Raw genomic sequence first — 17,607 nt, 5'->3', positions numbered from 1 at the left:
TGAACATATGGGAAATAAAACAAGAAGCAGGCCTTTCCAGTTAGAAATCTATGAGATTACTGCTATTTAGACCATTTTGATCAACCAGATAAAGACTTATATTGCACCGTTCCACTTGTGCAATTCCTTGGAATTAGTTCTGGAAGCTCAATTTTTTTTTTGATCCACAGACTTCCAATTTTCTTCAAAATTAGCCTTTAAATACCTGCAGCCATAACTCAGTCAGTGAGAAGCCAGAAGCACTTTTACTTACGCAAAACTCCAGTCCACATTTGTCACACGAGAGCATAGGAGTGCATGTTTTTTGTTGTTGTATTTTTTATTTGAGGTACTGCAGAGCTTTCTTCTGATGCACACTGACGGGGCTTCCGGTAGCAGGCTTTCAAAAATACTGAGAATGATGAATCACAATCAGAAATAAATGACTCCTACATCTATTAAGACAGTTATTTAAAAAATGTTTTGATGAATCATGCAATAATTCTTGCAAACAGCATTATGCTTTTTCATAGATTTGGGTTTGTTTTTTTCCTAAGTCTTACGAAAAGACCTTGTGCTTTTAACGCTTGAAATGAAAACATATTTACAGCAGACATCATAAACACCATAAATGACCATAAATGCCACTTTAAAGTTCAGAGAGGCAAAGTGGTGACGCTTCCCTGCTTTGCCATTCACCAAACACACTGAGGGTGTTTTCATATCTGTTCTGTAAACTCCCAGTTTCAAAGTGTTCAGTCCTGGATCTTCAGTACGCTCCTTTTCTCCAAGTCATTCATTTCCTTCAGTATAAGGGCAACGTTGTATCTCAGTTCTTGAAACTTTGCAACTGGCACCTGAAACAGAATATTCATGTTAGGAAATATGAAACATCTTGGGAATTGTCACAAGGACATGCCCAGGACTGGGACATGCCACAGTGCCAGCCCCATTTACTTTTTTAGGTTTTTTTTTTCAGACTTAAAGGATTTGAGGTTAAGAAAATGCAGTTAATTCAAGGAAATCATTCAGGTAAAAAAGGAGAGTGGGAAAACCCAGAAATGACAGCTACCTAATACATCTTCTACACTGCCTGATATGAGAAAGGATGTGCTCTAGAATGTAAACTGATGGCTGCTGTGGTGAAGCGAGTTACAGACTGGAAGGAAAGATAAAGATGTGGAAGGTTGCAGAGACTAAAGAATTCTCAAGCAACAAATTCCAGATATTCTGCTTGTCTGAACTTTGTAAGAGAAAGCAATTGAGGACTTGGCAGCAACCTCAAGAGCAAAGGGCACTGCCTGTATATGGAAGGCCAAAGGTTTTGATTAAAGTATACAAAACATTTTCAGTCGTGCAGGAGACTAATGGACTTCCCTTTACCACTTCAAGCCTGAGAAGCCAAATGGATAGAAATCTGTTACCTGCTAAGGCAGAGAACCACATCTGAGTGCAGGCACAGACTGGGTGACATGTTAGTGCACCACAAACACGTGCTCATGTGAGTAGCAGCAGCAGTCTAGCTAGTCCCAGGCTGCTCTGCAAAGCACTGCCTAATTTACTTCTTTGAGAACACTGAAGACACACAGTTCTTTTGACAGAGTCCTTCGTAATCCTTCTGCCTACTGTAGCACAGATACCAATTGTGTGAGAGGAATCCAACATCTGATTTACATTTTCCATATGCATCAGAGATGCATCAGAAGGCATCACATCCTTTTCACTTTTGACATATATACAAGACTCAAGACTAAACAATTAAGAATATCTACTAGTTGTCACAAGTGAAACTCACCCTGTTGTAAAGGGTTATCCTGAAGTCCATGGCATCATTTCAGTTCCATGGAAGACCTCAGAGCGTATGGGATGCCCTGAGCTGGACTGTCCACAGCAAGGGCATTTGATCTCAACACTTTGCAATGTAGCACTGAATTTGTACCTTCCTCAATAATTGCCTGCTTGTGAAACACTGTAAAAGTAAAATCAGTCCTCCTCTTTCAACCCACAGCGCTTGGTGCTTCCTCCAGACTACTACTAACGCCTGAACTGAAGCCAAAATCTTTAGAGAGTTCAAATGTAACAGCGCCTGCTGTGCACTGAATTCCTGTATGCACCACCATGTTATTTATAGAACAAGTAGCATTCCTTTTCAAAAGTTAAAAATATGGAAGAGTTTATGCCATCTTCTGGCAAGCCTTTATGTACAGCGTCAGGAATACTGCCACTGACTAATTCTGAGGAAAAAAGCAAAGAGGTTTTTTTACGTTCTTTCTAGCAGCAAGAACTTTACTGAAGAATAAAACTATCTCTGCCCCAGAAGAGAATGTTACCATTTTAGAAGTGTATCATACATTATATAAACTACCCCAGTGTACCCCAAGAACCACCATCAGGTCTGAAGGTTGCAGTTGATAACAACCCCCTATTTCTTAGTCAAACCAGGTATTACACAACAGTGGTTTTTAGTAATTAATGCTCTTTAACAAATGAGTTTCCAGCAATATGGGTGTAGGAACAAGGTATAAAATGATTCTGGGTGGCATTTTGGTATATATGCAGCTACTTGGAGCATGAAGGATTCCAAAGAAAATTAACCAATGATAATGTACTGTTTACAAAAGCTTTAACACTTTAAACACTAAAGAACCGTTAAAAACTGTTAAAAAGAACTTCAATGATTTTTGTTTTTTTTTTCTTTTTAAATTATTATGGTAATCAGACTTACTTCAAAGCGATGAGCTGTCCCATCTGAAAGCTTCAGCATCATTAGAATGGATGGTTGAAGTGCACGGGCCAGCGAACTGAAATTATTTACATGATTAGTATTACAGCAATAGGCATGGGCAGTGGGATAAGTACAGCACTGTACATTTGCAAGTTGAGAGGTTCATGTAGGCTTTATATAGAACATGAGTAATTTCAATTACGGAGACCTGCACCTGGCTGGCAACTCAGGAGCATGGAAGTCATGTCCAGTTTACCTCAGTATTGAGACTACAAATCTTTTTAATAGTTTAGTAACTGTGACTTTAGGAGCAATTTTAATTTTAAATAATAGTTCAGTGGAACTATGGTAAGGGTAAGAGCTAACCAACCACTGCTAGTAATACAGAGTTTTCTTATGTAGTTTACCATGTTGCATTAATCTTTCCCATCCCTTCAATACTTTCAACTCCCATCTCATTTAGGGAATCAGGCTCTTCCAGTCTTCATCCTAAACTTGTGGGATGTTATTTCATGACCCAAGAAAGGGAAATGAGTCATTCTTGTGCAGCTTTCATCAACCAACCCTGCCAAAGCCTGGTCAGGTACTGAAAGGCGTTACAGCCAGAAGCCATACCTCTTCACAGAGGCTGCTGCTGGATGATAAGCAAGAAATCCTGGGGGGAGGTTGACTGGAAAGGAAGTAAGAGGAAGGAAAATAGAAAAGGACAGTGTATTGCTCCAGTGTTTGGAAAACAAATCATAGGATTTGCCTGCAGCTTGCAAGCACTGTGCCTGAGGACGTTTATCTGTACATTTTGCTCTCTTAGAAGTACAGATTTTTTTCTGCCTGGTGGTACCTGTTTTTACAGGTATCACTATGCAACAGTGTTCACAGCATTTCATCTGAGAGTCACCTCTCTTAGTAGCTTGTGGCCATTACAACTTTCACTCAGGAGCCTTTTTTCTAGCTTTCAGGAAGACCATCCCTGATGCATGGGTGCCTCAACTATGGTGGGAAAGAGACTCTCCCTCAGATGCAGGTACTCATGTATGCAATATGAAGTCACTCATGCTAACAATGTATGCTACTGACAAATACTGGATCATCATCTAATTTCTTTCACCTTGGTCTGTCTTGGTTAGAACAAGACAAAGACCAGGAACAGCACAGACAACATGTTTCTGTTTCCTTCTGGCCCTAGCCAGAGTCATCCCCTAGCTGCCTCTGCTGTGGCAGATGGCAAGAAGCTATTCACTGCAGGCACAGACAGTATGATTACAAAGACCTTTGCTCCTGATTTGTGAAAGAAACTAGGAGATCACTGTCGAGTTGCATAACTATGGCAGCATAAAGGTGCTGTTCTGAAGCATCTCTTTGTACTATGTATAGCAGACTGTACAGGTAATGAGATTTTATTTATCATGTGCAACACAGAAATAAATGATAGTCTGCTTGAGAAGCTGTATAGATGATTTCCCTTCCCTGCTCCAGTGAGAGCTTGGCTGGCTGTGTGAGGGTCAATCCGTCTAATTTATTCCGTCGTATCTGAGGACCTGTGGATGGAGTTCTATCAGCTCCATCAAGTTTCAAAATTTTGAAAGAAACTCAGACTTTCAATTAAATGGTTCTTAGCAAAAAGGTTTTAGAGATCAAAACAAATAAGGAGCTCAAAAGTAACATTAGTAGAAGATGAAGGCAGCAGCCTGTTGGCAACCCATGTTAACAGGAGCAACCTGTATACAAACTGACTTCTGCACTGTTCAGAAAATCCCCTCCATATCTTACCCTTTAATGCTGCATGCCAGTCCCTTACAGAAGGTACATTTTAACACTGTTCACATTTTTAAGCAGCACAAGAAGTCCTTAGGCAAAGTAATTTCTAGGGTCATGCAGGATTCTCTTTTATACCTTGTGGATATAGCTACATCCACTCTCCACCTGAAGTCCTGGACGCTTGGCAGCCTACTTCCTTGTATGATTGCTGTGCCTTCGGAAGTGGGACGCCTACAGAGTAAATCAGAAATGGAAGACTGAAAAGTAAACTCATAAAACAAACAACAATCTAAAGAGAAAATAAGATCCCTCAGAACAAACTGGTCTGAAACTTGTTTCTTTCCTACATCTATCATCATTTAGAGAGGTCTCAATGAGTGGAAGTTTTGTGTATTTAGGAAAGCTGTGCCCAGATTATCCACTTTTTCTATGCTTAACTACAGACCATGTTAAAAAAGAGCAAGTGACTCTGTGTAATTCCAGTAAACTGATGTCATTCTAAAGTTCAGCAAGAGTCACTGTAATGGCTGGCATTTCTATTGTTTCAATTACATACAACTGTGCAGGTTAGAAAGGGATCTGCAAATGGATCTTTATCTTCATGCAGATCCAACAGGAACAAAGCAAGCAGGGATGAAACTGGTGACTTGACCAAACAAGTAGGAATAAGGTCACTGTGCTCCTTCAGCAGAAAGCATCTGGTATTAGCAAGCAGCAATGTTTAAAAATACAGTAATAGTAGAGTATACTTGGAAGCATACTTACAAAAATAATCACAGTGACTCTTGCTAAGCCAACACAATTTACAAACTCTGAAGTCCTTACGTAATGCTCACTGCCAACTCTTGCACAATCTTCAAGATTTTTGTCTAGTTTAACATGTGAGAAGCCAAGGCCTGACTTTATTACACATACTGCAGGAACAAAGGCTGATCCAGCCTCAGTTTATTCCTGTGAGGAGATACAGTTGACAGCGGTTCAGCTTCAGATGGTTGACAATCTTTGAAATTTTAACAGCATCTTAAGCTCACAGTAATTTAACAAGCCAAATCTGATACACAGCCGTAACAACCACTCATTTTTAGACATACATGCAGAAGTACCTTCATCCCATGTGTCCTGAAGTTATTTCCAGTACATTTCAAAGCTACTCCAGTACTTCCACTAAGGGCAGGATAAGAACTGTTACATCCTTTATCCATGGTGCTAGACATAATCTAATTAGAGACTTTACATCAGAAAGGAATCCTCTCTGAACAAATCCAGGATTGCAGGAATGACAGTTTAACACCCCAACTCAGATTCTTGTGTGCAAGTTAACTGGTGCCTTTAGAAACTTCCCAGAAGGATTAATGATTTGGTAAGGTCCACAGGACTGGCAGACTGAGATCCTCCAACACTCTTGCATTTAGCAACAGCAGTGTAAGAAAGAATTCATCCTTTTTTCCTTTGGGGTGTGTGTGTGTGTGTGTGTGTGTGTGTGTGTGTGTGCGTGCTTAGGAGGGGTGGGTGGTGTGAGAAGTGACACATTCCTTATAGTATGGTAAAGGAATGACCAGAAAAAAACAGATCAGCTGGTTCTTACTCACTGTCAGATACAGGATAGGAAGTAGGTTACCACAGCTGGGTGCAACCATGAGGAGCTGGAGTCTAGAATGGTCATTAGCAGGATTAAACAGTAAGAACAGGCCTTTCCCTCTGTCGCAGCTGCTGCCAGAGCATTGCTTTGTTTGGGGAATGCCTAAAAATAGCCACACGGCCACCGCTTCCTTAAGGCACGCTAACTCCCATGAATGGAAGACAATCCGTTCAGTGCAGCACCAGTATTTCAGGGGAAGAAAGAGTAGAGAAAATAGGAAGATGTTTTAGTTAGCAGTGGTGGGGAAGATCAGCAATGCCCAAACAGAGGTGAAGCTTCTGAATATTGTTAAGCTACAGCATTTCTGTGGCTAAACCACAAAGCTTTAGTTCTGGTCAGGACTGTACTTTAGCACCACTCCCTCAGAAAGAGTCACAGCTTTTATAGCTTAGTTTAAGCTTCTGTCAGCACCTTCCAAGCCTGGACAAGATCACAGCTGGGACAGCAAGAATCCTGCAAGGATGACAGAATGTGCATATAGTGGCCAACATACATACAGAAATTATGCAGGCCATTAATCAAGCCATTGAGTTCTAAGAGGAAAAGCAAAATGGAGTAAAAAAGACTCAATGGATCTTATATCCAAAACCTACAGACTATAATTACATTTTGTAAACACTCTGTGCCAACAGCTGCAATGTACTGTCAGTACATAGTGCCTAGGCAGAAGTTAGAACAAGTAAAGCACCATGGATCAGTCAGAGACCATCCAAATTATATGTGGAAAGGATGATACACCTGGTGACAAGAACATCATCTGCCAAAGGATGCAACAGAAGAGCACTCGAAAATGAAAGATTAGAGAATGTGGAGCACCAGCTGACCTAACAATTCTAAACTAAAGACAAATTCTGGATGGTTCCCTACTCACATAACAAGACATGCCAAGCAGGCCACTGAACAGGGAGAATGAACAAATATATCTATGTGTGAAATGCTGACAAATGGCACACAGAATGCAACCTCCTGGTAAAAACTATACACTATTAAAAGGAGAAAGCACTACATTTATTACAAACATTCCGAGAAGGGGAAGTTAGGGTTATCTTTTCCCTTAAAAACCTTATAATTTCTGCGGTTATTTTATGGTGTCAATGTGGCAAGTTTTTCTTTCCGTTTGGTCTACACAGCTTGATGGAACTGTGGAGACACTGAAGTACAAATGTCAAATTTCCAGTACTTCAGAGCTGTTGTTTAGTGAGCAAAATCGCAGAAACAGGATAAGATGCCAGGAAAAGTATTAAAAATGGATTTTTCTGGGTTATCTAGCTTATACTGAATTTTTGATCAGATGCTAATACTTCTCTTACCATCACAATCATATATATTTACAACTCAATAAGCGTATGTATGATTCAGTGTTACATTTAAGATTATAAAAGCAGATCTGTCTAGAAATCAAATCTGAGGTACTCTTCTCTGGTCTCAAAACACAGAACAAGATTACACTGGATAATCACAGCTTTTGAAATGAGAAAAAGCTAAATTTTCCAGCATCGTGATTTTGCAGTTGAAAACAGACAATCATGCATGCTTCAAATGACATCTAAATTTATCCTCTTTCTCCACCACAAACAATATTTCCACTTTGCAACCATGAATTTTGCATTCTTGACACCTATAATTCAGACAGAAGAGCAAGAAAAAGATGAGAAAGCTGAATTTATTTTTACTCCAAGAACCTTTAGCTTTAAGCCAAGATCCTAACCAAGGAAATGAAAAATGTTTTTAACTTTGGTAGCAGCATTCAGACCCTTCTGAGGGTAACTGAAATACCACAACTATCATTACTGGGATTCCATGCAGAATATCTGAAGCAGCATTGGGTTAGTGATGCTATGTTCTGAGTGACCTCAAGTTTCAAGGAGAAAAGTTCTGCATATGCAAAAATTCCAAGCAATTTCTAGATGTAAAATAAACTGAATATGGTTGAGCAGAGAACCATATAGAAAAAAGGAATCCCTAGAAGGGACAAAAGAGCTAAGTGGTTCAAAAAGTTCTTGATTCAGTACTTCCTCTGGAGCTACTGCTTAGAAAATGAATTACAGCTATCAGAGCACTTGATATCTCATACATGTCATCAAGTCACCCAGTATGAATTCCCAATTCAACTGTACATAAAGATTTGACTAAATGCTGTGAATGCTTCCATAAACCACAGTATGTAAAAGGCATATGTAGCTTGCCTCCCAACAAAGCAGGTCTTTCACTTTGCTTTAAATTGAATGATAACAATGATTAAAATGCTTAATTCTACAATGCATTTTCATCTGTAGGTACTGATGCACCTTACAGAGCCTATAGAACATTATAAAAATTGATGGGTGATTATCACAGACAAACTGGAAATTGGCATGAAAGCTACTTACTGTATTTACAGCCACATATGAGGGACATCATGTTACATTGAATCAAAATAATGGGACAAGTCTTGTTCATATTAATTTAGAGAATTTTGCTGTTCCTGCAATAGGTCTGGGACGTACATCAGCACAGCTCTGTGCAACCTTGCTGCCTGCACGATGCAAGATACATGAAGATACAAACCTGTTTCCAAAGACTATACTGGAAAAGTCCACAATGAAATCTTCTGGTATCCTTAAAGAGAAGACCAATACAAAATAGTTAAGTTTATTTGTAACCACAAATACATGGCCTTAGCTACCAAAACAAAACAAAAAAAATCTATTACAGAACACAAAAATGTGTCATCATTTTCCATCTTCCATCGCTTAAAACTGCCATAAGCACTTCAGTATTGACTCAGTCTAGGCTCTCAAAAGGACAGCCTATGTTTTTATATCAAGAACCCTAAAAATGGTATTACATCTTCCTGTCCTACCTAGTATGGCAATGGTATTTGCTTAACTTCTCTCAGTCAAGAAAAGTTTTAGTGACGGCTCTGCCAAGTGCAGAAGGCAGGCCAGCAATTCTTGCTTTCAGAAACCGAAACCTACACATTTCACTTTCACCTGAAGTGTAATGAAAAGAAGATGGAATGAATTGCCCCCACAAAAGCAAGAACAGAGGCCCTTGTAGCTAAGGTTATTTACAAAAGAAGCATAACTAAGATGGGGAGGACAAACACAGATTTGATGGGGACCATGAGAACTGGTTGCCTAACTTTCACCCCATCCACCCCGTGTCTCTCCAGTACTTTACCACTCCTCTGACACTGTTGTTGCCTCACAATCAAGCTGCTGTTGATTTTCAGTTCAATATTATCAGGCTGTGAACTGCAAAGACTACAGAGAAAACACTATCTGTTCAGCTGTCTTTGCCACAGGAACCATAACCTCCTACAGAGAGGCAGGTTGGACAAGTGAGAGAGCTACTGCTGTTGCCACAGTTCAATCCAGCACTTGACACGCATCAATGCCCAGAGACATTACTCACCAGTGGTTTGAGATACACAGCGGTATAGCAAAGAAAATCAAAGCAAACAGGGAAGTTATGTGTCCTAAAGGGCTTACAGTGTCTAATGATGGGAGAAAAAACAACTCATCAACTCACACAGTGGGAAGATGAAACAGCAATTATCAGCACTTTAATTCTTCATGGAAGAAGCGGGGTTAAAATACATTTTTAAATGGTGTTTGGATAAAACTGAATGCATATTAGCAAGGTAGTCATCTGAGGCAAAGCGGGAAGTGAGGAGGAGGAACTAGACAGTGCTTTTTTGGCTGCATGTGTCTGTCTGTCTTTCAGAAGAGACATGACTTTATTTCTGCAAACATTACTTATACTTCCCCTGCAAGCATATCACTTAACCCAGCTTGATGATGACCCAGTATCCTCTGTATGTAGTGGAATAGCTGGATACAGGAGGTTGTAATATGATTGTTATGATACCTATCACAATAATTGCTCAACTGTAAGGGCAAGTGTTAGTAAGCAAGACACACTACTGCTACCCTGGAGCTTGCATTATTTTTGCTGGGCAATTAATGATTTTGCCAAAAATTCTGTGCTGCCTCTAACAACTTCCATGAGGCCAGTCACATACTAAGCAGATCAGACACAGAACATGGCACAGCTCGGGCCTAAACTACAGACGGCAATCAGTTTTCAAAGGGACATTCTGAGGAAGGGACTCAAAGGGCATGGAAGATACGGGGATGTCTCAATCCTATGTTATTTGCCTAAGCCATAACGTTATTAAACAACCTGAGGGTTGTGTGTGGAAATAGTACCCACAGTTTAGAGCGAATTTCTTCTCACTGGCTGAGCCAGTCAGACCAAAAAATAGGGCCTATAGAATGGCAACCCTGTGAAACTCATAGTACTGATGTAATTAATCAGAAGTGGGCATTACTCCAGCCTCTCTCTCCACCAAAAATAGAAGCCAAGACCAGCTGCATCACCAGGAAACACAATTAAAAAACTTTATATGAGTTTACTTCTTTTCACTGAAGAAAACAAAATAGAATGCCGGAGAAGTAGAAAAAAAAATAACTTGGCTCAGAGCCCAACGCTTTTAAAAGTCAACACAACAAAAAAAAGCAGAATAAGCCATTTTTCTGCCTTAAAAATGCAAACTTCCTGCCCAAACTGGGTGCCAATAATGCCAAGACACCGCTGCTCACTATGTGTGTTCTTCATGCACATGACAGAAAGTGTGGTCAAATGACAGGGATGGAGGCCTGGGAATCTGTATTTCTAGACACAGTCAGTGTAACACAGCCAGCCCAGCCAGTGACTTCCGGCACTCCTGTACACCAACTTTCTCCACGGCTCAACAGAGGAATATTTACCCACAGAACTCGGCATGGAGCTTTTAGCGCTCTTCATTATCCCTTAATCACACTGAACACAGCCTGTGCACACCTCAATAACACCAGCTCCCACTGGGTCAAAAGCAACTCCTCAATTTCTTACCTACTTTAACCTGGGTGTGAACTCCGTGACCTGGGAGAGGAAGCAGCTTGCATTTTAGCTCACAAGACAAAAGGCAGGGCTAACTCCAGCACTGAGCTGCAGGCAAAATTGTACCAACTAGCCAGGCACCTTTCATCATGGCCCCAGTTACACCTTTCACCACTTACATGTCTAAATCTGCAGCTTTAACTTGCCTGAAGTTGCTCACAAAATTAGTTATGCCTATGACTCTGCAGAACAGAGTCTGAGGAGAAAGCCAATGTGCAGGTTAACAGACAAATAAGGATGAAAAAAGACAGAATTAGAAACATACTGATCTATTTCTCCTAGGTGGGAATCAGGATGCTGAGAGTTATGGGAAATGAGCGTTTTAAAATAATTGAGCCTTGGTGCAGAGGTTTCTCTACAGATGAAACCAGCAACTGCTGTTATTCTCTCCTTGCTACTGAATATGGAAATAAGGGAAAATCTATAGAGATGATTATCATCTGAGGTCTAGCTTTTAGGATATGAACTTCTACTCAGAGATGCTCTGGAAAGGCTGATACTGATTTTGATGAAGTCTGTAACATCATTATGCTTTCTGGGGTAATGGGCAGGAGAGATCAGAGCTGAACAAGGTGGTAGAATGTCATGAACGTTTTATCACTGGCCTTTCAAAGAAGGAAAAAAAGTAGGGCAGTTTCTTAGCTTCTGAAATGCCTTACCAAACATGTTAAAAGATATTGCAGTGCAAGGTGGGGATGGCAGAGAGAAGGTCACTCACATTTGCATAACCTACATTACAGACTAAATTAGACAACTCTCCCCAGCATGTGAAATTTACTGCTCATGCTAGGTGCTAACTGAAGTCTCACACAACACCTCTGGCTTCACATGACATTTGGTAACAAATGTATTCTGTACGCATAAATAGGCATACCTGAGCTCCTTTAGGTCTTCCTTAAAAACCTAGAAAGACAAAGAAGGTGAGATTCTACAGGATGTAGTCTTAAAAGAGCATTTTTTACCTGGTGAATTAATAGTATCTTGGTATCTCCCCCCAAAAGTCTTAATCTCCATTGCCAGTAGCATTGAAATGACAGGTTACATATTGAGGAGAACTTCCAGAAGCCTTCAATTGAGTAGTGAGAAACTAATTTTAAAGGCCTAAATCTGTTGGAAGCCTTTATTTTTGGAAACAACATCCCTGCTGTTTCCTTCATGTAGCTATCCATAACATTCTTTTTTCAGAGTAATTAATTACATACCCTTATTCTCAAATATGTTTTGCAGTAACTCGTTTAAACTATGATAACAGAAAGGAAGTGGTGAAAGATAAGCTCTGAGTACTACAAGCATATTTTCAATATGCTTCCTGTAATATGTGAGATTTTCCAGCATGCCTGGGTAAATATGAAAACAGTATCTTAAAGAAGAGAACAGTGCTGTAAGCCCAGGAGTGGTTCACTCACATAAAGTAAGAAAAGAAGAAATGTAAGGTAAAGTAACATGAAAAAGAAAATAGTCATGAAGCAGGGATAGGCGTCAGAAACATGTCATCTGTACCCATATTCACACAGAACATCCATAGCAGAAGCAGGAAAACCTTCTCCCAGTTTTCACTCCACTGTTCCAGCCATGCAACCTTCCTTCCTCTACGGCAGAAGCATGAAGAAAGGCAGGCAGACAAATATGAGGAATTGTGAGTGTGGACAGAATGAGCAGTACGTGCGAGCACATGGTTATGGTAACAGAGAGTTGATGCCAAGGAAAAAACTTTGCAATAGTTTCTTTTGGGGTTTTAATTTAAGAGTGAAAACAAATATGCACAGTGCAGGTGCTGAAGTAGAAAAAGATCTCTCTTTCCCAAACCTTAAATACTCTTCCAAGAAGCTCACTGTAAACCTATCTAACAAATAAAACAACAACCTCTAGATTTTTAACAGTTTCTTCCAGCCACTTTAACTTGGAACATTTTTATGTGTAGCTCCCCACCCTGGCAAATAGGTTTTAGATTGTAACTCATACCTAATGCAGCTTTTAACTTATCAGGACTCCCAAATACTCCCAGAACTTACTTCTTGTTTGAAAGTTGATAAGGGGAGTCTCAACGCCTCTCGCAGGAGGGTATACATGCCAGAAATGAGGAAAGCAAGTTGCTCTTCTGAGAGATTAGTGCTTTCTGCAATAAGCTTGACAGATTCCTTGCAGTCTTTTCCTTCCAGCGCATTAACAGTGACTGTAAATAAGAAAGCAAAGCAAGATCCCTTTAAAAAGAGGAAGACCTGGAGTCTGTAAACATCAGCATAAATGTGTATGATTTTACTTGACTTACTGTACTGGCATTTTTCCTGACGTGAAACTGCCACTTCAAGTCTCTGTAAATACATCTGGTCATTCACCCCCATAGGTCAGTCTCACACCACTTTACCAAGAGAACTTCAACGGATTAAATCTTTTGCATTGCAAAATGGAAGACGTTTTCATTGATGGAATTTCTTTCATTATCATGCAAGAAGGGTAAAAAAAAATATTGCTCACAGGTTCCAGCTTGAGCTTCTGTTAACAAACTTGTTCACATCAGAAGTCTGCTTAAAGCTTAATGACATTTCTGATACACAGCATAGGAGAGGAATTGAGCAAATGATTCAACACTGTTCTCCAACGTTTTACATCATTATCTTGCAATTTCAGCAGAGACTAAGGATTAAATGACAAGAAGACAAAATTAAACCTTCAAGTCTTGTAGTTTGCACAACTGCTGATAATGCAAACTTGACAGGAAATGACAGTTAACCCGTGTTGCAACATTATACATTAATAACTGGGGTGGATTTATCTCAATCTTCACCATTCAATTACTCTTTCTTTTTCCATGTACGTACTGGCTTATATAAACTTCTGTTGTCACATCAGCCTCTGTCCTGCACCCTAATCAGCCTGGAAGGGCTCCTGGAGCCACAGGAAGCCTCACTGTGGGAAAAACAGATTACTGACACAATCCCATTGCAGGATCAGGGCATTAGATTAGTCATTTATAATGAGCCATATTAGTGCTGTGAATAAAACATGAAAAGTTAAAAATGTCCACCAAGTGGTACTGAAAGCCAGCACTAAGAGATTAGCTAAATACTAATGTTGGGAAATAAATAAAAAAGAGTTCTAATCAAACTGCCAGCCTTCCTCTTGGCAGTAGGTGAGTTCCACTGGCTACTGTTTTCTAATTCTGGATAGGCTGAGAAAGTTGGGGCTGTTCAGCCTGGAGAAGAGAAGGCTGCGTGGAGACCTCAGAGCAGTATCTTCCAGTATCTGAAGGGGGCTATAGGGATGCTGGGGATGGACTCTTCATTAGGGACTGTAGTGATAGGACAAGGGGTAACAGGTTAAAACTTAAACAGGGGAAGTTTAGATTGGATATAAGGAGGAAATTCTTTCCTGTTAGGGTGGTGAGGCACTGGAATGGGTTGCCCAGGGAGGCTGTGAACGCTCCATCCCTGGCAGTGTTCAAGACCAGGCTGGACGAGGCCTTGGGTGGCATGGTTTAGTGTGAGGTGTCCCTGCCCATGGTAGCGGGGTTGGAACTAGATGATCTTAAGGTCCTTTCCAACCCTAACTATTCTATGAGTCTATAAACTCTCTTTGCTTTTCACGTTTTTAAATGTGTACCAAATTCAGTGGCAAGTCTTGTATCATTCATGTTGAGAGATATTAGTTAGTTTAAATAAGTTTTGAATACTTTGAGTCCCTTTTTGTGTGGTTTAGAATGCTGTTTGCTCAGTTCAACTTGCTTAGCATCAGTAGCTAGATCTGCTGCAGTCTTAGGCTGCAAGCTGTGGACTTTTACCTAGATATGCTTTCTGTTAGTTTTCTTAGTGATCTTTCTAGAGGCTAGTATGGTGCTGTGTTTTGTCTTTAGTGTGAGAAGGACTTGGTAACACGCTGATGTTTTAGTTACTAAGTTTAAGTTGTTGCTAAACAGTTAGATGTTTATGGTAGGTCTATGGCTTTTTAAGTGCCTGTGCTCTGCTGACAAGCAGGTTCACAAGAAGCACAAAGCAGAAGGAGGCTACAACCATCAGTGGAAGCTATAACTCAGCAAGATAAGAACAGTAAACAGCCTGCCTGTATGGAGACAGAGAAAGAATCCAGTAAGGTGTTAGAAAACCCCAGACCAAAAAATCACCACTGGACTAAAAAGGCGTGTGAGAAGCAGGTTGTGTCTGAAGGAGGAGGAAGTGTGCCCAAGAATGTGTGTGAGCAAGGAGTCGAAAGGAGCACCCATGCACTCACTGGAGCTGCCTGCTGTGATTGCACTCTGGTCCTAGCAGTTATCTTGGGTGGTGTATGTGCAACTCCTTGGATGGTGTGCAAGTGCTCAGGCAGCAGCTTCTCCCTTAACAAGTCACGCTGCTGACTGAATTTATCTGGCACTACCTATATGGGAGATTTTGCACAAGTAGAACGAGTGCGCAAGGTGCTAGTAGTGCTAGTACCAAGCTTTCCATGCTGAGAAAGGCTCTGCTCTATGACAACAAAACTGACTTTGAGTCTGCTGGAATGGCCACATACAGATCAGCACCGAGGCCTGCCTACAACACCATGCACAGAGCAGGAAAAAGGTTGCTGCTTACTTACCTACTTAAATACAACTTTGATCTGTTTCTTCAAAGAGCAACAGGTCACTTACAGTTAGACAACTAGACAGCTTTAATGACAATAGTGGTCTGCTTTCTGTTGACTAACCCTAATAATTAGTTAAAAGTTCACATCATCTTTTAGAACCTACTTGCATTACCCTAGAATACAAGGTGGTTTTTACTCAGTACAGTTCAGGGAACTCAGAAATATCACTGTCACAACATTTCCAATAGTCAATCTGAAGTAGAAAAGAAAAAGCCCAAAATATCTCAAGAAAATCTCACTGCTGGATCATTTCCTAATGTTAGGAAGTAAATGACACTTTAGCAGAGCCTGCAATAACACAGGCTAGGTAACCCTGATATAACGGTATATGCACTTTTTACACTGTGAACTGTGCAGGTATATAAAGCCACATCTCATTTTATTATGATTTAGCAGTATAACAGCAACAGCCTCAAAAAACTAACTTGGTGCAAATGCCAGAGCAATTCAGATGTATTGGGTAGAAATCCATCATGTCTTCAAAGACTACTAATCCTTCAAAGGACAACCTTCTGCCCTGCAAGCTGTCAATCCCCAGCCAACAAGAGCAGAAGATAACTGGAGATCTCTGCCAGCCTCACATAACCTGGGCACTTGGATGAATCCCTTGGATGAATCATCATTAACCTGCCCTGCCTTCAGACAGCTCTGAAGATCTGTTTTTTCCCCTTACAGTAGGAAGCATTTATTGCACACCTAAATGTAGGCAATAATCACACTGAAATAAAACTCAGTTGGAGTTTAGGGGACAGTCAGGCTTTCTGGCACCAATGTAACTTCTTGGTCTTTGTTGTCTCTGCACTGGACAGCAAATATGGTTCAACACCTGTATTTACTTTTGTCCCAGTGGCTCTACCTATACATCTGCTTTATTACTTTCAATTACTGTAAGAAAACCCTGGGTGCACTGCTCCACTTCTGGCACTGCAGCAACACTTTCAGAGGCAAACAGCTACCAGATGCCTTGAGTCCTTATTGACTCAATCCAAGGAAAAAAAAAAAAAGAGGCCCGAAAATAAGTTATCTGAGAGCACACACGTGCCAGGCCTGCAGCACCACACTGTCCATGCAGCAGTTGGGCTCCTTAGAGCTGTGCTTTTGCTCTACTAATCAACTCTTGGATTATTCTGCAATTATTTTGCATAAAAGAATTTACTCAACCAAGTAACTGATTTTGGTGGTCAAAGATGCCTTGAGAAAATCCCAACTTTCTTGCTTTACCGCAGGCAGGAGCCTCACAGAGAAAAACCTCATCAATCCCTGCAGCCTCAGCTCCAGTCAGATACCTTCATTTCCTCCTGCACGTTTTGACAGCATCCACGGCTCTGGCTTTCCCCTGACCAACACAATCCCACCGTGACTCGACTACCGGCTCTGGGGCTGAGCGGGGAGAGAAGAGCGAGAGCTCCTCGTTCTCACGGACCTTACGGGGCTTTAGAATACACACAGGAAAACCCGTCATTAATTCAACGCTCAGCTTTAGCTTCCTGCAGGGAGAAGCAACGGGAAGCGCAGCGGGAGAGCGGCGACCCTGCCCGCCAAGACCCTCCAGCTGTCCCCGCCTTCCCCACGGAACGCGGCGCTGCCCTCCGGCTCTGACCCATACCCTGCGGCGGGGCACCGAGGGCGGCGGGATGCCCGGGGCGGGGCTGGGCAGGCCTCGCCGGCCGTACCTCTGAGGAGCCGCCGGAAGGTCTCCTTGCCCATGTCCTCCAGGACCCGAGCCATAGCCTCTACCTCGGCCGGCACCCGCGGCCCCAGGAAGCTGCCGCCGCGGCCGCCACCGCTCTCGCCGTGCCCGTGGGCCGCGGCCCTGCCCGCCGCCGCCGCCACCGCCATCGCCATCGCCGCCCCGTCCCGCTGGCGCCAGGGGCGTGCTGGGGGAGGGCACACTGTGTCGCCCTCCGCCGCGGCAGGGGGCGCTGTGCCGGACCGGAGCGGAGGACCCGCGCCGGAAGGAGCCGTC

The 17,607-nt window shown here is 41.7% G+C and overlaps 1 protein-coding gene across 1 annotated transcript; it reads right to left on the bottom strand.

Annotated features, from left to right (window-relative positions):
* Window positions 1-298: 298 nt before the first annotated feature.
* On the bottom strand, window positions 299-17,486 carry COMMD5 (COMM domain containing 5). Its single transcript, XM_057425133.1, has 7 exons — window positions 17,315-17,486; window positions 13,037-13,197; window positions 11,899-11,927; window positions 8,646-8,696; window positions 4,595-4,690; window positions 2,705-2,780; window positions 299-836 (listed from the first exon to the last, which is right to left on the bottom strand). Exons 1-7 carry the CDS (start codon window positions 17,484-17,486, stop codon window positions 735-737), a joined length of 687 nt encoding a protein of 228 aa, XP_057281116.1. The 3' UTR covers window positions 299-734.
* Between the last annotated feature and the right edge of the window lie 121 nt (window positions 17,487-17,607).

The sequence above is a fragment of the Pezoporus wallicus genome, unplaced genomic scaffold, assembly GCF_028554395.1.
Source record: "Pezoporus wallicus isolate ANWC-B61680 ecotype Strahan unplaced genomic scaffold, APGP_CSIRO_Pwel_v1 scaffold_6445, whole genome shotgun sequence".
NCBI lineage: Eukaryota > Metazoa > Chordata > Aves > Psittaciformes > Psittacidae > Pezoporus > Pezoporus wallicus.
The sequence above is the reverse complement of the archived record's forward strand: the minus strand, read 5'-3'. Positions and strand labels throughout refer to the sequence as shown.